We start from the raw sequence: 27,063 nt of genomic DNA, 5'->3' as shown, positions 1-27,063 counted from the left end.
GTGAAAACCAGATTGGCTTTGGGTTTTTTAGGCCACTAGTGTTCTGGGCCCAGGTTCACTGCACCTGTTGAACCCCCTCCTTATTTCAGCCCCTGGGACAAGGTTATATAACTTGACCAACTTCCCACCCAATCATGTTTGTTTTTTTAAAGTTGGCGTTTTTACACACCTCTGGTAATTCCACGTGAAGCGCAGCGTCATGTCCGCCGAGCTGTTCAGAAGCTCCTCCATCATCTTCTGCCGGCTGGGAGGACTGATGCGCCACACAGACCCGGAGCTGCCCTCTATGTTGGCCGTCACAATGTCCTCGTAGCTGTATAGCGTGATAAACTGCATCGCCACCTAGATAGGGAAGGAGGAATGGGGGTTAGGGACATCGTAAGCAAGACACACGGGGGTATTTATTCAACATGTATGAGCTGCACAGTATCTGCTTTGGTACTAGAACGATGTCGGACCCTTCACAGAAAGTTGATGCAGTTTATCTGAACTCACAGGGTTGGTTTCAAACTCCTGGGTTAGCTTGTCATAGTCTTGCTGAGTGTAGGGTTGGATTGACTGTGTCTGTGCACTCATGGTGAAGAGAGGCTGGGGATAGAGAAGAATAATGGTCAATGGACACCCTTGACAGTTCGCTTTCCTGTGAATGATGTCATACACCAGTACCTGAATTACTGTGGGGGGTACAACTGTACATGTCCTTCAGTATTATTATCCTAAAGTGTAATAATTCCTAAAGAACCAAAACATGTGTTATCTGCTCCTAATTGGAGATAAGCTAGAACACTAAAATGCTATCTCAAGTAACGTTTTAGCTATGATCCATAACTATAAAACACACAATGGTAAAATATCTTGTAATATGAAAATAAACTTCTGGTCACAAACATTTGGTCTAGAAGACCAACTGAAGGCTTTACCTTTTTAGCTAGATGGAAATTATACATCCATGCAATTAAATCAAGCAAATGTGGACAATCATTTCTGATGTTACCTCATATCCCCCCAGCTTGATAGTCACAGTGACGTCAATTGGGTGGTTAACCACACCCACGACAGATCTGACCAATGAAATGAAGAGCAGCGGGAACCAGATGATGCAGATGAGGAAGAATATGATAAGCCCACCCATCCCGTACTTGACAATCTTCTTCTTCTTCTGACCCCTTGGCTGGGGGTATTTCTGAATGGGAAGAAAACAAACACCACGCATGTATGAATAATACACAGTCAGAAAGACAGAGGAGCATAGACTTCTTGATTCGTTGCGCTGGCTAGTCTTGATGATGTACAGCAATGCAGATAAAGATTAACTTTCTGGAAAGGCAGTGGATGGTTTGCTGTTCAGAGGCAGGGTAAGAGCAATGTACCTTCTCTGTCTCACGGCTGCACTTAATGATGAAGATGTTGGCGTAGATGTCTTCCACACACATCCAGTCGGAGAGTGAGAGGGTGGTGTCAGTCCAGACCCAGTCCATGACTGCCCGCAGCTCCACCAGGAACGGCACTAGACGAAACCTGAAACCACATTTCAGAAGGTGAGCAGGATTGTGCCTGGTCAGTATTTGCCAGGAAAACTGAAATGTACCCATAGCACCTCAACAGGATGTTTTTGGAGCCCTGTAGTAGTAGGAACTAAATGTAACCTTTCACTCCAAAAAAGCTGTTAGTGGGGTCTTTATTACCCATAGAGCAGTATAATGCATCCCTTTTATTCATGCTTTTAACTGTCAAGTGGATAAAGATGAAGATGGTAATGATACTATGTAATAAAAACGTCTCACCCTTGGAAAAGGAACAGGTTGAGGTGGTTGTACGCCTTGGTGAGGAAGTTCCCCAGGATGCGGGTGGGGTAGCCACAGCGGATCTGATAGGCTGACAGAGCGAAGTAGATACATTTCACAAAGTACCAAAGCTGAGCCACTGTATTCTGACTGAACATCCTGAGGACAAAGCAGATCAACTTGATTAGCTTCAGCCAGCAACGTGATACAATACAAGATCCCTAAAAACCCCTCCTTGTTTATTTATTTATTTTCTCGCAGCTGAACCTTTATATTAGCTGTGACAGCAGGTAGGATGAAGAACATACAAAAGCATATGCCAAGGCTAGTTGAAGACTCATTCTCCTTGTCTCTGTATAAGCAGCATGTAGAACAGACATTTGGAGCCCAAAGCGCAGCATGGCTCTGGAGCACCTTTGTCTCTCGTCATCCTCTTACCTCTCGGTCACTGCAGGCAGTATGAAGAACATCCAGAAGTGTATTCCGAAGAGCAGGAGGACCTGGAATATGAGTTTTCCAAGCACAGTCTTGCGCAGGTAGAGGGCACGGTCAATGACCATGGTGCTGAACTGGATAAGTAGCATGACCAGGAAGGCCTCAGGTACCTGGTCTTCCGACAGAGTGGAGGCGATGTCTGCGGCTGCTGAGTGCTTCTGCAGGGAACACACAAAAAAAGAAAAAAGAAAAAACAGAGTCAGATGTTGCTTCAAGTCCTAAAAGGTCTATTCTGTCCATCCCAAGTTGGGTCTAAGTGTAGCAGAAAGTCTGAAATCATTCATACTTCTTAATGCTGGTTTCTGTTTATGTAAATCCCGTTCTGAGGGTTTTAAATTGCACTATATTTTAATTGTATTGTGTTCTGGTACTCACTCCAAAAGCCCAGAACCCAAAGATTACGATGACAAAATCGATCACGTCAGTCAGGAACATGAGTGCGTAGACATCTGTGGCGGCGCGATACTCTGTGTGAAGAATATTGTGGAAGAACTCGTGGACTGGCGTGTAAACACTCCGGATTCTGGAAAATGAGAGTGGGTAGAAATATATGAATGGTTATTAGGATTGTTCATTCACCACACAATATCATACAGGGACACCCTTTGGAGACAAGTATGTACCAATATCAGTATCATCTCTAATTTGTCAATCTTGTATTGGGGGAAGGAGCTTCTGAGACTATTATATACAAGCACATGCCACACAAGCACATGTTGATTTTGTGGAAGGTAACGCTGAGAGAGAAACAGGATGACGTAATTGTATAAATCACTCACAGAGTGAGGAGGAGGAGCTTCACTTTCTCGCTCAGTGCTCGAAGCTTCTTGCTTGCCCGCTCTCTGTGTTTTTCTCTGGCTTTCTTCTTCTCCTGGGAACTCTCTTTGATATCTAAAAGCAATAAGTAAATTGCCTTAAAAGAGAACAAGTCAGTTTTGAACACACTCTTCATCTCAAGCCAATAGACAGATATAACAGGAGATTTTACAAAGGTTCCCCCTGGTGCTATATTCACTGACCTTTGGCCTGTTTCAGTTTCTTGCGGAAGCGTAGGCTGCTCCCTTTCTTGTCTCCCTTCTCTGGAGGGACAGGGGTGTCCTGGCTGGGAGGTGACTCCTGGTTCTGATCAGGTTTCCTTTCTTCATCCTGGCCCGGTTTGGCTTCCTCTGACTCAGGAGGAACCAGATCCTGGCCTCGTTTGGCCCCTTCTGAATCAGTCTGAATGGGGTCTGGATTCAAGGGGGCTCCTTCCATTTCCTCACTCGCCTCTACAGTCGTTGTCTTCTTTTTCTTCTCCCCCAGTTGTTCATCATGATCCCACAGACCATACCTCTGAACACACACAGATGGAGAGAGAGAGAGAGAGAAAAAGAGAGTGTTCAGATATAGACATGGTACACAAAAAAATGAAAAAAGGTTGACAGAAGCAATGATTTACATAATAATTCCCACTACGATATCTAAATACGTGATGCCGATTCTTTTTCTTGAAAAACTTTACATACTATATCAATTTTATAACTACCTGATTTCTTGTGCTTTGGAAATAACCAAGACACACAACAGCTGAGCGATTCCATTGGAAGCTTAACCCTTTAACATTATAAACACTAAGTGCATTGAATAACACTACAAACAAAACACAATAATATTGGTAATAATAGACACTAAATACTACAAAATGATAACCCTAAATACTAATGGTTTTGACGGTTAATATTGATTTGGAATTGGCTGTGCTAGCTAGTGCTTACCCGGAGCAGGGACCGATGAAAGAAGAGAACCAGCAGCTGTATCAGGTCATATTTGACATAGTTATCCATCTTCTCCAGGCCCAGGATGCGAGGGGGGAAGAAAGGCTTGCCCTCATTCAGCTTGGTGTCGTAGTAGCTGTTCCAGGGGAAGAAACCGAACTGGAACAAGTACTTCACAATCACCATCACCTGCACCAGAGGAGAACAGTCACACAGTGAAAAACAATGACAGCAGGAACCGCAATCAAAGTTCCTTAGATTCAAAAAAGCATTCATTCAAGATTTACTTTCACTTTTGTATTCAAATAGATGGGAGAGACATAGTTTGCATAAAAAAAGCGAGGGACTAACATCACTGTCTGGCACTGTGCATGATGGGTACAACACTAAACTATGTTAGCGTTCCTAAAAAGTTCTGCAAATGCACCTTAATAATCTTGACCCAGAAGACCACCTCCCTCCCTTCTAGTCTATACATTCCATTCTCAAACAGGCAGAGACAGACTGCCAGTATTCCAGTAGCAACGCCTAAGCACAGTAGAATGTGTCTGACCTCGGTGTAGACGATGGCAGTCATCCAAAACTTCTTGCTGGGCCGCGGGATGGACAGCATGGCCCACAGGAAGATGAGGATGGGCAGGACCAGCGAGATGACGGAGGCAGTCACCATGTTGTTCAGCACAATGATGAAGTAGCACACCAGCTCGGAGTTGCCTGCCAGCAGGTTGTAGAGCGCGAGGAGCAGCTTGAGGGCTCGGTTCTGAGAAGAGTAGAACTGCTGAGACTCCTCCAGCTCCTCAAATAGGAAGTGCCTGCAAGCCCGGAATGAGGAGACCGTCAAAAAGGGCTACACTTTTATAAAATGCTATTAACATACCAACTGCAAGACCTTGTTGTGGAAAAACCATAGTTAAAACCACCAAGTGTCTGGAAACTACATTCCACCTTATTGTTGAAATAGCAGGAATCCTGAAAAACGGGGCACATACTGTATTAGTTACTTAAGCCGAATGCTCAGAAAGTAGAATCAGGGTTTGGCTTACTCTAATCTTTAGCCACCAGGAGTGAGCAAACATGTGCATTCCCTTAAGGTCACGTTTACAGTAGGAAGTATGAGCTATGGTGGGGTGGGGGGTAAATAAAAAACTGGCAAAATATAGTGCTCCAGTATTACACAGGACACCCATTTGTGGGTGGGGGTTTAGGAGCAACCCCTGTTAGTACCTATCTGTGAGGATCTCGCTGGCGGTCCTGAGCCGGGAATGGGTTGTGTCAGGGTCCTGTTCAGGCTCTAGGTCCAGAAAACGCTCCCAGCTGCTGGTTCTTGTGCTGTATCCCGTGGTGAAGGGGGTGGTACGGTCTGTAGTCAAAAGCTCCTCCAGCTCACAGCCACTGCAGAGAGGGATTACTCCCATTATATGCAACTCCCACATAATTTTAGCATCAGCATGCTATTGCTGCATTCGGGAATTAGATCTTCAAACCTGGATTTGTAGAACAGTATAGTTACCCCCTGCGGTGTGCTCCTCTTGCTGCTGTCTAACAGTGCTAGGTCTTATGAGCCAAGCTATCACTCTAGCGAATGAGCACACCATCAGTTACTATTAGAAAACAGCAAGTGGAGTCGAGGGAGAACTCTACTAATGCACTTTATCAAATGGTAGTTATTAAAGTTAAATAGAAATGGAAGTGAATATATCATCTGGCATGTGCTTGTTTTAAATTAAGTTTTTTAGATCATGTTTAACAGCACATGCATGTACAGTGCAGGGGCACTCGCCTCGTACTGTTGGTTTGGATGTTTTCAGTGTCTCTCTCCAGGTCCAGTTCCTCCAGACCCAACCCCTGGGAGGCAGTCTCCTCGGTTGGACTCTCACTGTCCAGGAATCTCTGGTCCTCTGAGATGTCTTTGTCAGGCTTCTGCTCCTGAACACATGCAGTATGGCAAAGTCAGTGCAGGGTCTAAGGCTCTTCGTTATGTTGTAAAGGAATGAAGAAGTCGCTGTAGTTGGGCTGGAGTCTTAACCACTTTACAAAAGGATCAAACCTGTTCGCAAATTTAGTTCTATAGAGTGTATACTCCCTTTGCCTTGTCTACATGCAGGGAATAAACATCTTTATCTGAAATAGAGGTGTCATACTGCACAGTACTGTCTGTTACACTCTTTCTCTCCTAGAGCTGGGATCAGCTCACAGCTAATCCATTAGCCTAGTCATGGAACCCATGTAAACAGCAGAGGTTAGCTGCAAATTGAACTGTGCCTTAAAACAAATAGCACTTTTTTGTGTAATAATAATTTATAGCCTTTTGGTTAAAAAACACACTTTGACAGGCTGACTGTTACAATTGTCACAGGGATTATCATAAAGTGCCCAAAGCGATAGTTCAGGCACTGTTTTTATAATATCCCACTACTTCCTAATGTCTCACCAGCATTACCTTACATACGAGCCATCAGAAATACATTATAGAAGCTGGTGGCAAAGTAGTAGACAAAATGGAAGCGTGAGAACAACAAGAAAATGGAAGACAAAAAATACAATAAAAAGAGAGAAGGAAAACAGAAAACGTGTACAGGTATACAGGCTGTTAGTTGTAATGACCTGGCTGATTTTGTGCGTCAGCAGGTAGCGCTCGATCCAGAGTACAGTTGAGGTGTCGACGTACTGCTTTGTCAGGGCATTGAGCCACTGGGTGGCGCCGTCCACCATGGCCAGGAACAGCACCCAGAGGAACTTGAGTATTTCCAGGAGGCGCTGCATGATGTCACTCTTACCTGGGTCACAAGAAGAGGAGGACCTCATTGGGAAACATTTATTTATTGCACATGTAAATTCAAGAGAAACTGGTTTGATACAAAAAATTCTCATTAGGCTACATTTTAGAGGGTGTGGGCAGAAATGATGCATGAAAAACACATGCATGAAACTAATAAGTGCCTTTTTTCTACTTCCGTATTTAGTGAACACATGCACACGGTGTGTACAGTATTCCAAGTGTATGTGGGGCGGTGCGGCCGTGTTCAATGACAATTATCTCCTACAGTCGGTCATTTCAGCAACACTATTTAGGTTTATGTTATATTTGTTTTCCATTACAGAATTGCTTTGTCCTATTTTTAAAGACACTAATGTTCGCAAAACCCAGTCCCCAGCCCTTGTGTTCTACTACTGGTTCTCACCCGAGTCTCTCTCTTCTAGATCCTCCTCTTGCACAGACAGGTCCCTGTTATCAGCCTCGCACTCATCTCCCGTGCCTGGAACACACAACGAAAATGTCAACTTCACATTATCGACAAGCAAACATCACACATGCAACATTTCTATTGATGCCACTGGAACACAGAGTATTCAAAATAACAATGTAAGAGAGTACAGTTGCCCCTGTTCCAAACTCACCTGGGAGCTGAGGGCTGTCCTGCCTGGCTTTCTCCTTCTCCAGTCTGTGCAGTTCCCTCTTTTGCTGCTGTCTGTCCTTCAGTGCTGACTTGGCATTCATCACCCACGCCTGATATGCTAGCTGTGTGCGTGCAAGCAGAACAACATCAGCTTCAGACAATGCAGTTCATCTCTGTAATAATATTTGTCACCCTGTGTTTAACACAGGTTTGTGTCAATTGTTGGAAACCCAGGGTTTGCAATGCTTTTCAACTCAGACGGAATCTCACCTGGAAAGCACTTTGCCGTGGAGGTTTCTGCTCTTCCCCCTGCAGCTCCTCCTCTTCCTCGCTGTCTGACTCAAAGAGGTAATATTCCCCCGAGTGCAAGACTGACCGACAAAGGTTAAAACCAGGGACAGGAGAGGAAGGGAGGGATAAAACACACATTAGAAATGATGCAGTTGATTTGAATGCTGCTGCTATGTTTTTTTTAGCAGTGAAGCAGGGAGCTGGACATACTTAAGAAGAAAATAGAAATGGAGATTAATGAATTTCAGAACGCAGAGAAGAACTCAAGCCAACACACTTTAAAGATTACTTACAGATGTCAGTCCCTCTAAGCAATGGATACCTGTGAGTGCACAGCACACATAAAACCCTCACCTACTGCACAGTATCAGAACAATACAATCACAGCATTCAAGCGATGCTCGGGACGGTAATTTGCAGCTGCAGAAAAAAATACAGGTATGTAAACACAGACACACACACACACACACACACACACACACACACACACACACACAGAGCTGTTAAAGCGAGTGTCCGAGCTCCAGGAGCTTGCCCGACCCAGCACGGTGTACCTGTGGCATGATCTTGCCAGGGCCGCCACCACTTCTTTTTCTGCTCGGATGTCTTTCTGTCGGCACCTCGTTCTGTCAAACAGGAGACAGGCCTGCTGGTTAAGCTCGGCGGGGAAGCGCACTCCCTATTGTGCTTATCACTTCTGTTTGTCATGGAATTCTGCATTTCTAATAACTTACAGCAGCTCTAGAATTAATTGGAGTGAATGTTGTGGGGCTTTGGGATTATAGGAGAAGCCACAATGCAGCCAACAAATGCACACACATTGACAGAGGATTCCTCTGCTCTAAACTTCAACAGCAAGTCAGCTGGGATGCTTTTTAGTGGTCTCAACATTGGATGCAGAACACAGCCTCTTATTTTGTTTGTGAAAAGCACTGCAATCTGCATGAGTATGTCAGAATTCATACTGAGAGGCAAAGTGCACTCAAGTATGCATAAATCAAATGCAGGGTTTGATGATTCAGGTCCAAGAATAGTTAACACAGAAATAATATTGGCCAGCCACACAGAAGGTCTTTCAAAGCAAGATTTAGATAAAGTGTTAAAGGTTAAAAACATTCTTTTTACAAAAAATACCAGGTGAATTGCTTCTGTAAAAGCAGAGAAGACTGTGTTAGGGTTATTTTGAAAGGAAGCAAGAAACAAATTAGTTGCATGGCAAAAAAGACACAACACTAAACTATGTAATTGTTTGTTGTAAATAGTTTTCAAATGACAAATCAAGACTTTTAATTTTAATACAAATGAACTTTAATGTTTAATGTTTTTACTTGTTGAATCCATATACCATGCCCATGGTGGCATATCTACAGTACTAGTATATTTATTATGCAGTAAATCCCATTATAACAAACTGCAATTAACATCTTTGTCCACTGGGAGGAATGGTACGCCAAGTTAAAATTCCATTAGGCAAGTAAGCATTGCTCCTGAAAGCCTGCTGTCTGGAAGTAACGTGTTTAAACAGACACTGGCTAACTGGATTGCAACTGGCCAATGGTGCCAACCCAACCTTTTCCTTTTAAAAAGACACTAAAAGCAGGTACACAATTTTAATAATGATTCTGATGCATGGCTATGATGCCACGCTGTTCCTGTTTTGCAATAAATAAATATTAAATATTAAAATCAGAGAATTTGGTTCATACCGATTGGCTCAGCCTCTTCCTTGGTCTCCGAAGAGCGCCGCCCCTCCTTGTATTTTTTCTGTTTGGATCGAATGCGCTCCATTCTGAAGAGATACAAGCAGATCAGGCCAGTGTCTGGAAAACTAATCTTCTGCATATCACTCAGGTGTTGTCTCCCCCCAGCACTTACTGTCTCTTGAGCTGCGCGAGAGACTTCTGCTCTGCCTCCTGGTGGAAGTTCATGCTCTTCACAATGCTGGCCTTGAACAGCTTAAACCCCCTGCCGGGAATCACACACACGTCAGTGCACAGGGCAGACACATTGCTCTTATACTGGAATCACACACACGTCAGTGCACAGGGCAGACACATTGCTCTTATACTGGAATCACACACACGTCAGTGCACAGGGCAGACACATTGCTCTTATACTGGAATCACACACACGTCAGTGCACAGGGCAGACACATTGCTCTTATACTGGAATCACACACACGTCAGTGCACAGGGCAGACACATTGCTCTTATACTGGAATCACACGCACGTCAGTGCACAGGGCAGACACGTTGCTCTTATACTGGAATCACACGCACGTCAGTGCACAGGGCAGACACGTTGCTCTTATACTGGAATCACACGCACGTCAGTGCACAGGGCAGACACATTGCTCTTATACTGGAATCACACACACGTCAGTGCACAGGGCAGACACATTGCTCTTATACTGGAATCACACGCACGTCAGTGCACAGGGCAGACACGTTGCTCTTATACTGGAATCACACACACGTCAGTGCACAGGGCAGACACATTGCTCTTATACTGGAATCACACGCACGTCAGTGCACAGGGCAGACACGTTGCTCTTATACTGGAATCACACACACGTCAGTGCACAGGGCAGACACATTGCTCTTATACTGGAATCACACGCACGTCAGTGCACAGGGCAGACACATTGCTCTTATACTGGAATCACACACACGTCAGTGCACAGGGCAGACACATTGCTCTTATACTGGAATCACACGCACGTCAGTGCACAGGGCAGACACGTTGCTCTTATACTGGAATCACACACACGTCAGTGCACAGGGCAGACACATTGCTCTTATACTGGAATCACACGCACGTCAGTGCACAGGGCAGACACGTTGCTCTTATACTGGAATCACACACACGTCAGTGCACAGGGCAGACACATTACTCTTACTCTTGTACAAAACAATGGCATTACTGCTGTGATGGCAACAGAGCCAAATCTTTAAATCAAGCATTACCAGCCAATAAATCATTAATATTAATGTGGACAATGAAATGCAGTTGGTAATGGCATTTCGGTTAAACATCAGTCGAAATGCCCCCTACATAGCAGGGATAAAAATAAGACTCCTATTGCACTGCAAATTACCTGTAAAACAACTGCCTTCAAAACAAAGCACCAGCATAACTACCAAACACGGTAGGGGAACTGGTTGTAATTTAAGAGTGGAATGCACTCGTCTGTGATTAGCAAACATCCTTTCCAGCAGGGTGTCAATCCTATATGACTGCCGCACTCCCACCTGGAAGCCTGCTGTGCGGAGGCCCTCTGGTCCGCCACAACGTGCAGGAAGTAGTGACTGAGGAAGACTCTCCTCTGCAGCAGGAGGAAGAAGCAGCAGATGCTGTCCCAGATGATCCCAGCTTCCTCCACCGGCAGAACGCAGTCCTTATTGTCATCCCGCAACTCCGTCGCTGAACGCAACAAAGGAAACGCAGGAAACAGAATAAACTGGCGTGGCCACTTGTGTTGTCAAGACCTTGCCATCTTGCCACACAATATAGTGTTGTGGTATTTTGATTCTCAATTTAAATCTGTCAGTGCTTAAGGTGAACCAACAGACTTTTATATACATTTTTTCATCCAGGTACAGCACTGGCACCGATGCCTCTTTTCAGGTGCAATCTGTAATCACAAATTCTGTGTGGTTCATGAATTTGCTAATCCAGTACCTGCAAACCTAAGGTTGCACCCGTCTTTGGTTGACCTTCATTTAAATTACAGTGGACAGCTGTAACGTTTTAGATTACTGTAGTTTTACATCATGCTTGCGATACCTGCTGTATTTAGTTTAGTGGTAATATAGAGTTGAAAAGTAGAACTGAAGCAAACTTATGGGAGTGTCTACTCACGGTTATAATAGCCCTTTACAGTGCACACCAGGCTGAAGAGCTGGATGATCCAGCAGAAGCGATTCTGCATCTGCTCCACAAACACACAGGCCAGGAGCTGAGGGGGTCGACAAGCACAGATCTGGTTAAGAACGTAACGCTTCCTCTGAATGACTTTACAGGCAGCATGATCCAGAGTTATCATTCAAATGGTACAAAGTTTAACTGTAACCATACATTTCAGCCACTAATCCCATGTGTACTCACAGAGAGCATGTTCTTGGAGATGATGACGGCCACGTTATAGATGATGAGACAATCCCACAGAGCCATTCTAGACTTGGCTGGCTTCTGGATCAGCTGGGTACCGAACAGCAGGAAGTAGAAGCAGGCCAGGAGGTAGCCCAGCCCGAACATGCTAATCCGAATGGAGCCAGTCACAAACAACACAGCCAGCACGAACCAGAATTGGTACCGGAACACCACTACCTTGAGCATGTCCAGGTAACACCTGCAAGAGAGACACAGGCATTGGGTGGATTCTATTGCTTCTTGTAGAAGAACTGCAGCATCACTCCATTATCCTCGACATCCTCCATAAAAACTTCCCTGCTCTGCTGAGACAGAACCTCACACATTGGGTCTTGTTCACACCCCTTACAGATAGCTCAAGATGTTCCAGTATGCAAACAACATAAAAGGCACGGTGCTTGTCATTTGTAGCTGATCGAGCTGGCAACAGGGTTGTGTGGGATGTACCTGCAGTTGATGAAGTTGGGAACGGGGTTGACCTTGCCCTGCATGGGATTGGCCTCATCTGTGTTGTGTCCAGCCAATCGGATCCATTCTTCCGTCTTCTCGTCCTCAAAGACCTTCCACTGCTGCGAGGCGCACAAGAGGAGGAGGAAATCAACTGGAGACAGAGAGTGAGATAGTTACCATTGGACAGGAATAGCTGTATGTTGATCTGCGTACGTATGTATCAATAATAAATAAACACTGAACATTTCTCCTATTTTGTTTTGATTCTTTTTTTTTGGCATTATGGGGCAAATAAGGATAGTAACAAACCACCTTATTGTTGGTTCTGTAGGACAAATGGTCACCTCATAATGAGGGAGCACTGTATTACTGAAACACATTTAGACAAAGGTATATAGCACACAAAAACTAGACTGTAATCAGGGTGTATATACCGTACAGACAGCTCAGTGTTTTGACTCACAGATAAGGTTTTTGGAATTGGGCAATGTGGAGAAGTCTGGCAGGTACATCCACTTGATCAGGGCCGAGTTGATGGTGACCGCAGTGTTCCAACGCCATGGGTAATCTGGGAGAATCGGGTTAAACACAGTGGTCAGACTGGCTTTTTGAATTTCAAAAGCATATCACAAAACAAAGCATAATAGATGGCAGGAAGTGTGCTGCATGTTTTCATTGAGGGGGGAGCTGATGTGGAAATACAAAAAGCTTTATTATGAATCCCCATCAGATGCCTGAGATTGAATTATAGCGTTAAATACTAAAACACTACCTGTCATTTGCTATTTTTCATAATATATACAAGCATCAATGAGAATTATGTAGCAGATCACTAAATAAAAGAGAAGTCTATACAGAGAAAATAATTTATATTATAGAATAGTAAAGTCACTCAATGGTAATATTCTGATAAGTGAGCATTGTTAAGTACTTGTAAATGACTGATCCAGATTATTTTGTCTCAGGAGGTAACAACCTCATATCACAAAACGAGTGTTGAAAACCCTCACCAATGCAGAGTGCTGGGGGGATGCCCAGGCACAGAAGGTACTGGTAGAGCAGGAACAGCACCAGAAACAGGCAGTATTTGGGCCAGATTTTAGCGATGGCAGCCCGGCGACGTCTTGTCAGGATCGCTACCAACCAGCAGCCATGGAAAATTACCAGGAAATTCATGCGCTGGCCAATCACATTCACTGTCAACAGGAAACAGATCTGACAGGAGAGAGACAGAGAGAGAGAAAGAAAGAAAGAGAGAGAGTGTTAGAGGAAGGGAGAACTCATTAAACACCATAAAATCTGGAACTACTGTGAATTTTCTGAATTAGTGGTCCCTTGGTGGGATTGTGGGATGTACAAGTATTGGACAAACCACCCCACCCCATCAAAAAGCTAAGATTTTTCTAAAGGATGCCGTTTAAAACTTTTTAATGCTGTAGGTCAAACAACTTTTCCCAACCAATCGTCTAACATGGCGACAACCAAAATATCCAACAAGAGAAAGAACCCTAACCCTAAGGATTTCAACATGGCCGTTCAGTATAAAGCACTCCCCACCTCCCCCCTTGCAAGTGTACCTCGAGCCCAAACTTGTAGAACCAGTAGTTGATGAAGTACTTGACACAGTCCAGAACGCTCCGGTCCAGGTGCTCTCGCGACACCTCACTGAAGATGGTGTGTGTGGCCGTGGGGGAAGTCTGCTGTTGCCGGTAGTAGTGTGCCTGATGCCGGTACACCGTGGCCTCAAACACCAGTAACATCAGCACCAATAGGTGGTTCTGCAGGGGGTCACAAGGGGGCGACATTATTTATTTCTTTGGATAGACAAATACAGCGGGGACAGTGAGTTAGTAAATAGAGAAAGTGATCAAACTGGAATCAATGCAAATATGCCATTGTTTTGTGGATCAGTAAGGCTCAAAAGTATCCAATGAATCCATTATCCCAGGAAGACAGCAACCGGAGCAAATTTCAGTGATCCCAGAAGAGTACAGGCAGGCCTCACCTTGATGTAGCCCAGGATAGGGGTGTCTTTCCGGAAGCCGAACCAGTTGGCCGGGTCCACTGGCTCCTTGTACAGGATAGAGTATGGGATTTTGTCTTCCTCTAGATTGGTCTCGTTAGGATAGGGCTGCAGGGTTAACAAGGGTTTTCCATGATTAGATTTAACTAAAACTGGTTAAAAAGTCAGAATGTCAAGTTCGAATCAGGATAGCATCAGACTTTTTTTTTTTTTTTTTTTTTAATGTCATTACTTTTAAAAAAAAATCAGACAGCATTCATTATAATATTGGTCTCCACCCGTTTAAAAAAAAAAAAAAAAGTTTGAAAATCTGTTTTTAAATTGAAATCTCACCTTTGTGCAGTTGCTGGAGTACTCAATGGGGTTGACGATACTCAGCTGGTAAAGCATCTTGCAGACAATGATGATGCAAGCCCAGATGGTGGAGAGGCAGGAAGCCATGTGTCGGAAGCGGGTATAGGGCACGGCGAAGGACCACAGCACCACGAGCACCAGGTTCATCACCGAAGGCTGAGAGCACGAGAAGAGAGCCAGTGAACCACGGGACAGGACACATTGAAGTCATTAGAAGTTATTATTGGAAGTTGCATGGGAGTGTAGAAAACACCTGGATACAATGGAAATGTGGTACTTGCGGCCTCACCTCTTGCAGAGCCACCCAGATGATGAAGAAAGCCACCATCTTGAGAATATGGAGCTCCAGGATCCTCCAGATGAAGACCTGCACCCGGGTTAGGATCTCAGAGAACTTCTTGAACAGGACCATCAGCCGGTCCACCACCAGACCCCACTTACTGGGCACAGCTGTCAGGGGCGGAAATCAAACCCAGTCAATAAAAAGAATCACATACACAGCCAATACTATAGAAGATAAAGCTTTAGAAGACAAACATGTTGTTATTTTTCAAAACAGTCTGGCATGCCAAACCAATGTTCCATTTCAATATGGCGTTCACCTTCATCTTCTAATTGGTCATCCCCATGCTCAGTCTCTAGTGCCTCCTCCTTGTCCTCTAGCCCCTCCCCCTCCACCTCATGCAGGAGCTCTGATTTGCTGCCTGGCTCCTTCCTGCAAGTTAAACCAACCAACCAACCAACCACCATCATTAATAATCCAGCAGAAATAATCAGTCCACACATTGAAAATCAAGGTGATAGTTTATAGCTACAGTTTATGCTTTCACAGCCAGAAATCACAAAGAAGAGCAAACTATGAGACTCACGGAATGAAAAAATTGTATAATGAACCTCTGCATTGCTAAAAAGTGCTCCCCATTCAGTAAGCAATACAGTGTACTAAAATAAACAAAACTATTCACGTAACAACAAAGCAAATTACAAAATAGGGGCTAATATCTGGAAATTAGTTTAATCTTAACAGAAGCGAGTGGCATAACACTGTAGGGTTGATGGAAGCAGAGGCAGTACCGGTTTCTCAGTCTGTGGTCTTTCCGAGGGGGGGCCTCGAGGTCTGTGATCCTCATGAAGGGCTGGTGGAAGTAGTGCAGCTGCAGGATACAAGCCAGCAGGAAGAACCCCGGGATGAGGATGCTGGTGAAGAGATCAGACAGCTCGAAGGTCTCCAGACCGATATCCGCCAGCCTGTAGTGAGGAGAGAGGACACAAGAATGTGGTGGGGGGGGGGGGGGGGGCACCTCAACTTCATAACCATGGAAATGGACTTCAGAAACACATCAGTAAGTGCAATAAATATATATTCAGTAGATATACAGCATATGCCTGAAAACTCAGGGTCCCGTACTGGTGTTCGGTGAATCCTGTGAAGTTTTTCCAATAAGTGGGGAAGTCCTCAAACTGGAAGGTGTAGACAGCAATGAGCACCAGCATGGTGTAGGCCACTACCAGCCACCAGAAGACCTTGAGAAGCCGTCGCCACAGCGCGTAGCACACCTGCAAACAATAACAACAACATCCTGTCAGGAAGCACTTGACCATCCAACATCCTGTCAGGAAGGACTTGACCATCCACAGTCCTGCCTGAAAGTTTGATAGGTAGAGAGGTCAAAATCAGAATACATATTGGTAGATATGGAGTGTGGATAATGGTATAAGAATGTCTAGAATGTATTATCTCTAACAATATCCCTATAATATGGCCCTTAGGCCTTTTACTAGGTAACTTGTACACTTGCTGTTATGTGTATGTTTTAACTACAAACAAGGATGAAACCTTCCTCAAAGTTTTAGTATGTTTTAACTACAAACAAGGATGACACCTTCCTCAAAGTTTTAGTATGTTTTAACTACAAACAAGGATGACACCTTCCTCAAAGTTTTTGTATGTTTTAACTACAAACAAGGATGACACCTTCCTCAAAGTTTTAGTGAGGATCAATATGGATGCAGCCTCCACTATCTGCTGGAGCAGCAACAGCGAACTCCTGCAGTTACCTGGTAGAGGCAGAGGCAGAGCAGGAAGAGCAGCATGTAGACGATCTTGTATCCGACCAGCTTGCCAGCAAAGCTGACCACGATGAACATGCCCCCGCACACGTAGATCCAGTACTTGGCGTAGAAATCCATGACCCGCGCGCCCAGCACCTTCAGCAGGGTCTCGTTCCAGCCAGCCTCTGCAGCCAGAGAAAGAGGAGCACAGAACAGGGCACTTTTGTAGGTTTTTTTGCATTTTGGAGCTGATGCCAGCCTGTACAGTGGCAGTCAATAAAATGCCCTTTTAAAAATCAGGAAATGTCATTAGCTCTGATCCCTGACAAAGCCAAGTAGATCAGAGACTCACCGGTATCTCTTGTGGTGACCTCCAGGAGTGGAGCTGTGGCTGCCTTCTTCCTGGTGAATTTCTCTTTCACTGACTGACGCAAGAGCAACCAGAAGGTCAGGGTATACAGGAGCTGTGGAAAGATGGGACTTTATTGGGCTGCAATAGGGAATTGCAATAAAACTTTTACTCCCTAGACAATACCGTTTTGGATGTACAAATTAGGCAAGTATAGTCAGTAGAGCCCTATAAACCTGTTGCCATCCATCCATTCTAAAAGTCATTTATTATCTGAAAACATTTACTCAGTTGTTCCTGCTCCAGTGTGCTCACTCACCATGGCTCCCAGTTTGAGGCAGGGCTGGGGGCTGCGCTCGAGGCCCAGCTGTTTGAGGCTCATGAATCCGACTCGGTCAGGCAGCTCGGACTCCAGATCCATGGACCAGATGTACTGGACACTGCAGAGGGCCATGCCGTAGAGCAGGATGAAAGGGGAGCAGATCATTGCGAAGTGATGCCGGGAGCGCACAATCCAGATCAGACAGGCCCATAGCAGGAGGACGAATGTCAGCCAGCTGTGATAAGTGATACTCCACACCTCAAGAGACACAGAGAACAGGACGACGTGTGAAGTGGGACAGTGGTTTACTGTATCGAGTCTGGGGCACTCTTGAATGCAGCTTCTTATGTGAACAAATGAGTCTGGTGAACTCAATTAGCTCTCAGACAATGGACAGTTCTAATGTCCACACCAGAAAGAAAACACATTTTGACACCATGGCTTCCATATAGGGAAGCCAAAAATTGGATGGGCATAAGGGTACATGGCTGCACCCTCACCCTATGAAGACAGTCCCTTTGTTTTCTAAGGGAAGGATATTAAAAATAAAAAAATTGAGGAAAACTAACTAATCAATCAATAAACTTTACCATCATGGCAATGAGAGCACAGATGTAGCTCTGCTGCAGGATCATGCGGCCAATCATGTGCAGAGGATTGTCCCCATTCTCTCCACCAGGGGCGCCTGAAAACACAAGACAGCACATTTCAGTCCTTCTACAGTAACCAGGGACATTCATTCAGAATAAGATACTGTGCTGTTTTTAAACTGATAACAACATGATTGTGTTTGTAGAGTGCAATGTAACAGAGGTATTACCAAACAATAACATTGCACATACTTCTGGCTCAGTAAAAAGGAAATTATATGGGGTAGTTGAAATGGGAAAGCAGCGGGTTCAGTATATATTATAGAAGTAATAATATAAATACCCATTATAATTAAAAACATGTAAAGCCGACAGACAGACCCAGCTGTCTCTCTCTCACACAGATGCCTAGGATGTTTTTCAGACACAATAGCTATTGTCTGGGACCTTGAATAAAGTATTCTATTAATGTCTACCATGAAACTGGTCCTGAATAGAAATAGTTCAGACAATCCTGAATCAATATTTGATTTGCAATAGTAATGAGCAGAAAGCAATAATTATTAGACGACTCACGTTAAAAGCATTAAAAATAAGTCCTGATATTATTCCACTATTGTCCTCTCACCTAGTTCAGTTTGACTTGAGCCACTCATCACATGCACTGTGAAATTCTCAGCATCAGATCTAGGCATTGCATTAGCAGGCAGCAACATCTGCTAAAATAAAGAAAACATATATGTATATATGGAGCTACAAGATATACATACATAACAAAACAGGCCATCATGACCCACATCCACGTTAATTAATTAATTAGTCATTTAGCAGATGCTTTTATCCAAAGTGACTTAGAGACTAGGAGATGAACTCTGCATGAACAACTGCTGCAGTCACTTACAACAGAACCTCGGTTTTACGTCTCATCCGAAAGAATAGCACCTCATAACAAAGCAACAGGTTCATCAATATGATCAAACAGACATAAACAGGCCTCAGTGACTTACATTCATTGAATGCAATTCAATTCTCTGCAAAATTCATCAAATTGTGTTAAAAATCTTCTCAAATGTTCAGAAACAAATAGATTACTCTTCTTTTGTTTATATGCATATTTCCTAGGACGTATGATTGTTTTAAAATGTACTGATGCTGTGATATTTCATTTGATCAGAAAGTACTGTTATTCCAGAATGCTTAAATACAGTAAATTATGTCTGAGGATGCTCTGAGCAAAAAAAAGTGAATTCAGCAGCACGACTGCTTTGGCTTTGTGACCTATATTACTGGTAATAAGTTTGCTTTGCAAAACTGCTGTAAATCCTGAGAAACCTTGTGCTGAGGGCAATAGAGAGGGTCCAGTCGAGACTGTGTGATGAACCACAACTGACCTTTGTATCGTCCTGGGCGCTCTGTCTCTGTGATACCCAGGGTGCCAGCTCCACCTCCACTGTGCTGCGCTGCGCCTGACTGGAGGAAAGAGCATCCTCTGCTTCCTTCTGAAAACAAGACCCCCACCACTGATAATAATGTATATAATAAAGCTGAATATTCATAGAGGGGTTCAGGTGATGCAGTAAACCACAAGAACAAAGACAGAACCGAGAGCTGCAATTACAACCTTACTTGTTATACTATAGTAATTGTAACAGAATAAAATGCAGTTGTCCTGTTATTATTATTGTTCAAACGCTTACATCAGGAGATACAAATCCTTTCCTGATACTATTAAAAAAAAAAAAAAAAAAAAAAAGAAGTGCAATTTTCTCATAACGGAGAACAGCATTCAATGTAAGATTTACTGAATTAACCTCGCTGGAAGCCAGGCTTTCAATCTTCAGAACAGAAGCCATCGTGAAGTAGAGGAGGAGCAGAATCCCTGGATTAACATAAACCGGCCAATCATGATCCACGTTCAAGATGAGATCATCAGGCGCTGTGCAGTTTGACAGCGTTATGATTTCCTTGAAACCGAGAACCCTGAGAGACAGAAAGACACCTCAGAATCTGACTGCATGCACTGGGGGGAGGGACCTGCAGTTGAGTACACCATAATTTTGTCACCATATGTGCCATGCTTATATCGCAATTTAATATGGTTTACCATTATCATGCCATGTCTACCATCTTTACTGTCTGATACAGTACACCACAGTAAAGGGGTGCCATAGCAGCTATAGCTGCCAAGTCCACCATTGCCTTGTGCCAGGAGAGTTCCAGCATGCCAACATCCCCAGCTGCACTCCTATACTCCCCCGCCCCAGAGAGAATGTGATGAATGCCAGGCAGCTCCAGGTTTCACTGACATTCCAGGATATGATTCACTACATTCCCCACATAGCTCTCCCTGTAGCACACCAGTCTTTCACTTTCAAAGGTGCATATTAAAGTACTTAGCCCACTACTGGTGTCCTATTTATCTCCTGTCCACTCTGACACTCCCCCTTCCCAAGCGTCTTCACAGCACTTCTAAAATGACTCCTATGGCCGGTTTCACAGACCCTGATTTTTCATACTTTAGAAATTTGTTATTTGTGAGTTGTAACTTGTTGTTGATGACAACTTACTATAACAATATAGAAGAATGCAGTAAGTGAACATCAATGAAAATCGACATGTTTGTATAAAACTGTTATTGTGGAAGACTGTGGCTTCAACAAACCCGCACCTGACCCACTCCACATCATGAGCTACAGATAGCGCCTTATCACTGAACAGCAATACCGCTGCTATTGAGACACCTGCTACAAACACTATGATACCGCCATTAGCATGATGTCTTTTACTGACCATTATGGATCCCACTTTATGGAAACATCTGTGTTACTTCTTAATTTAACAGGGAAAGCCCTACCTGCAGGAAACCAGACAACCAATTTTCTACTGCTACTGAAAAAAAATCCACAAATTAATAGAGAACATTTCTTATTTCTACATTTTAAATTCAAAAGTTCACGTGGATAGAAACTGAACGCTTGTGTAAAACTGTTACAGCTAAATGGGTTCCTATGAGGGAGAAACCCCCCTTATCTCCTCTGTCTGACCCAGTTCCTCTCCCCCTTTACCTGGCCCATATACTCGCTGGTGGGAAGAGGTCCTGGATGAAGGCAGCCTGGTAGAGGTACAGACAGACCAGGTGTCCTGCTGTGAAGAAGCCCACCATCACACACAGTGCGTTGAAACCCAGGGGGCTGATAGGGAAGTGACAGGCCCACCATGTACACACCCCGATGAACAGCAGGAAGTAGACACCGGAGAAGGCAGATGGGAGGGTGATCCCTGGAGCACAACAACACAGGGAGGGGGGGCTCAGCAATCTGGAGCTACTGTATGCCTTTGATAGCTTTTCTTCTGCTTCCCTTATTATTATACAGCTATAGTTGTAAGATCTTTTCACATTGAACCACTTCATTTTCATTTATTGTAGTTTGTGTTTGTAACAAATGTTATGACAACAATGCTATGAATACTGTACATGTGTTATGCTGATTTTCAAAAGGATTATTAATGATTACAAGCACAGTAATATCGTGTCATGTACCCTTTATGAATGCATTATAGATGATACAAAGTGTATAATTCAAATAAATTGTTACGGACATACTTACAGACTGTTACTTAAAAAGTAAGTAGCTCATAGTAAAACCTCAGCAAAATGTTATTCATTTTAATATACAGGAAACACTCTATTATCCAGATTTAACCTTTAACCCTATAATACTGTAATGCCCATTGGTTTATCACATAAGCTACACTACATAAGCTTCTCTGTAGCATATTGTGTTTACAATCCAGTCCCAAAAGCCAACATTATCCTATGCAAACGGCTGCCAGACAGATTTTGTAATATGGTAAAGTACGGGATCTGGTGGCATAACGATAGCAGCTTTTAACTAAACAATGAAGCAGGACTCGCTGCAAAGGGGATCGGGGAGCACGTCCTACCTGCCAAGCCCAGCAGTGCAATAGCCAGGATCTTGCCCATGTCCTTGAGGAATCTGAGCGCAGTGACACGGAGCTGGGCAGCCAGCAGGGTGGCACGGTTTGGCAGGGGCTGCTCCCCCTCCAGCAGGTCTTCCTCCAGGGTCCTCCTCCCCTCCTCCTCGTCAATAGCTGCCTCACCATCCTCCGACTCCTCCTCCGACTCCTCTCCGACTACTTCTGGCGGCTCCCCCTGACAAACACCACACAAGCACACAATCAATCCGCCAGCCAGGAAGAGGTTCAGCATTTCATTACATCTTTTAGTTATTCATTTTAGTTTAGTCAATGCTTCATCAATAAAACATATAAATCATAACAAATTCTGACATATAAAAAAAAGACACGTTTAAAGAAGACAAACAAACACCCCAACCCAAGGAAAGACAATGTCGATGAAAACAAATGAAACGATAAAAGCTGACCTCCAAAAATAAACTCGAAATACACTGACTACGACTTCTTGTTAATCTTTTGGGATCTGTACTACTGTATCATAAGTGTTTGGTACGAGGCTACACTATCCCCTCCAGCCTCCCAGAGGGCACGCTAGATCAAAGTTCAGGCACACAGTGGTAAGAAAGCAAGTGACATCTAGTCTTGTGCATGTCATTTATTTATTTTTAACAGAACAGTATTAAACATTTATAAATAAACAAATTACACATCTTTTAAAAGATAAACAAAACATATTCAATAATAAAATATTTTAAAAATAGACCTTATATATAAAGCTAGCATCAGCTACTTTCTTCTAAGAGCCTTGGGTTTGGTACTCCTTACCACTGTAGCTGCATTGCTCCTTTTTAGCTGGGCAGGGGCCAGCAAATCAGAATGACTGAGCTCTGAATGTTATACTTAGTTGCATAGCACCGGTGTTAATTCAGAGCTCAAATATGTTGCTGGTTCATTACCAGCATATTCACATATCCCATGTATACACAGACAACAGTAGATTGCAGAAGCCAACTAGAAGTGCCATCCCAGTGCCTGGCAAAAGTCCAGCCTGGCACAGTGCCATTGCCATGGTATCAGAGGCAAGGACAGGCCAGGGATCCCATCAAGATGACAGCGCAGTGACAGGGGCTGCATGGGGTTCAAATACTGCAGATCCAGGGACCTGTCAGCACTATGCACATCTGTCGCCCTCCTTACACTTACCCAAAATACGACATGATCTCTGCACTGTGAACAGCTCTTGTACATCTTACTCGCCCCTGTCTATCTGGATCCAGACGCATAATGAAAAACTCCTGAGCCCTGCTTTTCAAGGCACATGACAAATTACTTCTAATGTGCAAGGATGGGTAGCCATGAGATTTCTTTAAAAATATATATTTTTATACAAGCTTTTCCATTCTCTCTGTCTTGGAGAAAGATGTTCATTTAAACTAGTGAGGTACAGAACATTCAGATTAGACGTGACTTGATTTGCCGTTACAATATTCAGTCACTATTGTTGGGGATATTGCCACAATATTTCATTTTATTCTTCAAAACATACTTTGGCAGATAGTGTTTATTAATTTAAGCTTAAAACATTGATGCTAATGCTGCAGCAGTTTCTACAGACTGGAAAAGGTTAAAAGTCTGACTACACTGTAATCACGTGTCGATCACATGGTCTGCTCTGGTCCCAATAGGCTCCCGGTCACTTCTCTGCTCCCCAGGGCTATTTCCTCACCTCCCAGCGACAGAAAGGCTTTCCTGTTTGTTTGCCTTGGCTTAGGCCTGGCCGGCAGGCCTAGATTATTATTCCAGTGTCTGCCGTGTGGAATAACACTTGCAAGTCTGTTCCTTGATGGTAACTCAGGCTGAACTACACACCCGCCCGCCCCCTGTCCCTCCCTCCCTCCAAAACACACACACACACACACACACACACACACACACACACACCACTTACTCAGCGCTGACCTAAACTCCAGTTCACTCCAACACTGCTTGGAAAAGAGAGCGTTAGGTGAAGTGAGAGAAAGAAAATATCCTCCAGATCAGATTTTCCATTCCCAAACACATCCCCCACATGCCTTAGCACAGCATTGTAACCATTATGTGCCTTTGCTTTTTTAGAGTTTTTAAACTAATTGGAAGCAGTTTCAACATACAACCCTGCTTGGTTATTGCGATGCAGAGTGGCAATCTGAAAGCGAACTCATAAGACCTTGGCGAGTGCAGACAGCACACAGCCCCAAACAGTGTCATGGAAGAGACTAAAGCAACGATTCCACATTCACAAACCCAGCTCTGGACACCAACTCTGTGCCTTACTGCCGGTGGTTAAGACTACTATTCAGTATAGGCTCACGAGCACTGTACTAAAAAAAACACACCAGAGAATGCACCTGAGAATGGTAACCATGGGCAGTGGAAAGATATCGAGTTAACCAACGTAAGTGGCCTAAGTGGCCTTTTGTAACCGTTCTCATTTCAAACAAACAAAACAAAAAAAACAAAATATTCACTCACAAGGGAGCCGCAAAACCTTAGAAATATTTTAAAACCTTAGAAATAATTTTAAAACCTGATTGCGTTAAAACAGATTGTTGCAGCTAACACAATAAATCCATAATCCGATAATCCGAATACGCTATGAAAACCTCAAATGTCTTTTGAAAAACATGTTTTTAGCAAAGACTGCACAAAGGGAGCCTACAACGTTACCCCCTGCGCCATTCAAGTGTTTACAGTTGAAACAATGACAAAATGCAGCTGCCATTTTGAACTTTTTTCAAAAAGTGAACTGGAAAAGTACCATAAGGTAGCAGTGGTCAATTCAGGGTTCACTGTATTTTGTTTCATTTAGACAATACAGTAAGTTTTAATAACAAAGTATGCTACATTTCAAACCTGATCTTGTGCTACAAGAGAGTCAGGCTTAATGAAACAGTGAAATGAATAACAGGCTTTGGAGGGAAAGTTTATAATCTTATTGTATGTGCCTCTGAGTCATGGCTGTTAAAAGTTGATGTCTAGAGCAGAGAAGTCCCGAAAAACTCAAATCATGATGTTGGCCGAGACCTGCTCCGCTTGCGTGCGTTCATTTCTCTCGAATTCGAGGGAGTGTCTTAATATCCACAAGGTAAGAGGCTTCCTGATAAAGTGGCCACACCCCCAGTACTTGGGGATAATTCCTCCAGTGCAAATCGGTCTTTGTAACATGAAATCTAATTTCTACTGGCATTGACTGCTATAGCAGTGCGCTTGTTTGCATTAACTGCTGATTGGCATGGGCCCTGTGAATAGGCAGATCCTTGCCACACTCCTCTACATTACTCTTTTTATTGGTCTTCATTAAACTTCTTTCCCAATATTTCGATTGTATTGTATTGTGCAATACAGGACTGTGAAATATCATTACTCAAGCTTTAAATTTTTTTAATCTAGAGTGCAGTTCACAAACTATATTTTGATACCATCTACAACCCCCAGAGAGGCCCTAACCAGCGCATGCACAGACTGATACAGATCCCTGTGGTGATACAACTCTGACCCATTGCCTTTCTTACTATATGTATGCATTTCTAGTCAATTGAATATATAAAGTGCTAATTGACCTCTGCTGGGTTCTCATGAAGTGGAACCCCAAATTTAACGCTTGGGTTCTAAGAATACCCTGATGACACTGAAACCATGCCGGCTCTGAGTAACTAGTTTAGATTCCAGATTTCCAGTATAGCTGCTATGCTGTGACGCTCAGCATTTCTAACTGTATCAAACACTCCTGCGATGTGCAGTACATGCTTTTGTGTAAAACAGACTCTCAAATTGAAAATAGTGTCATTGATGAGTGATTGCTTATCTTCCTCCAGAATACGAAACACTTTCCTGTAGCAAAACACGTTTCTATTTATAAGCACATGCATTTATAAGCATATTCATGAATCATGTTGTCACCACCAGCTGATCAGAGCACTGCATTTCAAATACAAGTGCTGAACAGGATCCAGAGTTTCCCCCTCAATGCTGACATAAAATCCCACAATGTGAAAATACAAATTCACAGTGCAGCTGTGAACATCCAGAAGCAAGACTACACACAGGCAAGAGGATCAAATATGAAATATCACATATGAACGTGATATTCAAATATGAAATATCACATATGAACGTGATATTCAAATATGAAATATCACATATGAACATGATATTCAGACATGAATATCACATATGAACGTAGAGAAAGAGAAGAGGCCGTTAAGCCCATAGAGGCCCCTTGCAAGTGCATCGTTAGCCCCAAGGCCGTATATATCAATCTTTCTTTCTTGAATATTCATTAAAAAAAGTGCTTTCCATGATACTTTCTGTTCTGGACTTGCTTTAACTTCAGTGTTGTGCCCCCTTTAGTCCTAATTTCCATGCTAATATTTCAAGTCAAATCTAGAAGTGCCTGTAGGCAGCTGTCCTGCCTGATTCAGTGAGAACACACACAGCTCAGTTCACTTTTTCTATTGGTTCAATAAAAGTTTGCTGTTCTGTGTAGACAGTAATTAGGACTATTACAGCAGTTAGTATTTGTTGCTATCGTTGCCGTGGTGACGTAATAGGAAGCTGGTGCAATGTTAGCAGCTGTGTGAGAAGAGACAGAGTCAGCAGTGGATAATGGAGAGTAATGGGATAGAGAGAGAAAGGAGGGAACAACCCCTGATAACAGATTTTGACTGTAGTATGTCCTAGGTCGGGATAACTACATCACTGATCACCTGGTGTACTTCAAACTCGCATATCATTCACATATCATGAAGGATCGCATTTGGGCCTGGTATTTCAATGATTCAAATCAGAAGTCTGGCATGAGGTTTCTGGTGTTTATATACAGGTACTGTAATAATGTTACAACCTCACACCCTGCACAGCAGATTTTAACCACAGTTCCACATCTCAGCCACAGTCAGAGGCCGCAGTGATATAGTGCAAAACCACCCAATTCTGTCACTCTCTGGTGTCCAAGTGACACCCACAACAAACAGGTTTATTTCTTTATAAGCTAGTCATCTCTATCCTGCAGAGAAAGAGGAGGATGTGGGTTTGGATGGAGTTCAGAGTGGATGGAGTTCAAGTTTTTGTA

At 43.5% G+C, this 27,063-nt stretch overlaps 1 protein-coding gene across 5 annotated transcripts in view; it reads right to left on the bottom strand.

The window, feature by feature from the left end:
• Positions 1-27,063, bottom strand: part of LOC117425025 (piezo-type mechanosensitive ion channel component 1-like) — a 61,690-nt gene that overhangs the window by 3,349 nt on the left and 31,278 nt on the right. For 2 of the 5 annotated variants that reach the window (XM_058993735.1, XM_058993734.1), the window contains exons 7-48: positions 21,960-22,188; positions 21,080-21,293; positions 19,826-19,994; positions 19,406-19,513; positions 18,643-18,733; positions 18,015-18,109; positions 17,422-17,682; positions 17,106-17,217; positions 16,760-16,938; positions 16,110-16,258; positions 15,776-15,949; positions 15,304-15,416; positions 14,991-15,151; positions 14,681-14,857; positions 14,330-14,455; positions 13,902-14,102; positions 13,335-13,539; positions 12,788-12,892; positions 12,322-12,475; positions 11,830-12,073; positions 11,584-11,680; positions 10,974-11,145; positions 9,598-9,687; positions 9,429-9,511; positions 8,277-8,348; positions 7,702-7,802; positions 7,433-7,553; positions 7,216-7,290; positions 6,638-6,810; positions 5,814-5,959; positions 5,258-5,425; positions 4,587-4,845; positions 4,034-4,222; positions 3,299-3,611; positions 3,059-3,170; positions 2,655-2,802; positions 2,223-2,437; positions 1,785-1,943; positions 1,371-1,518; positions 995-1,183; positions 496-588; positions 170-342 (exon numbers count right to left, since the gene is read on the bottom strand). In XM_058993735.1, coding sequence (XP_058849718.1) covers positions 170-342; positions 496-588; positions 995-1,183; positions 1,371-1,518; positions 1,785-1,943; positions 2,223-2,437; positions 2,655-2,802; positions 3,059-3,170; positions 3,299-3,611; positions 4,034-4,222; positions 4,587-4,845; positions 5,258-5,425; positions 5,814-5,959; positions 6,638-6,810; positions 7,216-7,290; positions 7,433-7,553; positions 7,702-7,802; positions 8,277-8,348; positions 9,429-9,511; positions 9,598-9,687; positions 10,974-11,145; positions 11,584-11,680; positions 11,830-12,073; positions 12,322-12,475; positions 12,788-12,892; positions 13,335-13,539; positions 13,902-14,102; positions 14,330-14,455; positions 14,681-14,857; positions 14,991-15,151; positions 15,304-15,416; positions 15,776-15,949; positions 16,110-16,258; positions 16,760-16,938; positions 17,106-17,217; positions 17,422-17,682; positions 18,015-18,109; positions 18,643-18,733; positions 19,406-19,513; positions 19,826-19,994; positions 21,080-21,293; positions 21,960-22,188 — 6,563 coding nt within the window. The remainder of the gene's footprint in view (positions 1-169; positions 343-495; positions 589-994; positions 1,184-1,370; positions 1,519-1,784; positions 1,944-2,222; positions 2,438-2,654; positions 2,803-3,058; positions 3,171-3,298; positions 3,612-4,033; positions 4,223-4,586; positions 4,846-5,257; positions 5,426-5,813; positions 5,960-6,637; positions 6,811-7,215; positions 7,291-7,432; positions 7,554-7,701; positions 7,803-8,276; positions 8,349-9,428; positions 9,512-9,597; positions 9,688-10,973; positions 11,146-11,583; positions 11,681-11,829; positions 12,074-12,321; positions 12,476-12,787; positions 12,893-13,334; positions 13,540-13,901; positions 14,103-14,329; positions 14,456-14,680; positions 14,858-14,990; positions 15,152-15,303; positions 15,417-15,775; positions 15,950-16,109; positions 16,259-16,759; positions 16,939-17,105; positions 17,218-17,421; positions 17,683-18,014; positions 18,110-18,642; positions 18,734-19,405; positions 19,514-19,825; positions 19,995-21,079; positions 21,294-21,959; positions 22,189-27,063) is intronic. The other 3 variants (XM_058993737.1, XM_058993736.1, XM_058993738.1) reach the window with 3 other exon arrangements.

Source organism: Acipenser ruthenus, chromosome 20 (genome assembly GCF_902713425.1).
Source record: "Acipenser ruthenus chromosome 20, fAciRut3.2 maternal haplotype, whole genome shotgun sequence".
NCBI lineage: Eukaryota > Metazoa > Chordata > Actinopteri > Acipenseriformes > Acipenseridae > Acipenser > Acipenser ruthenus.
This window is presented reverse-complemented; position numbering and strand designations above follow the sequence as displayed.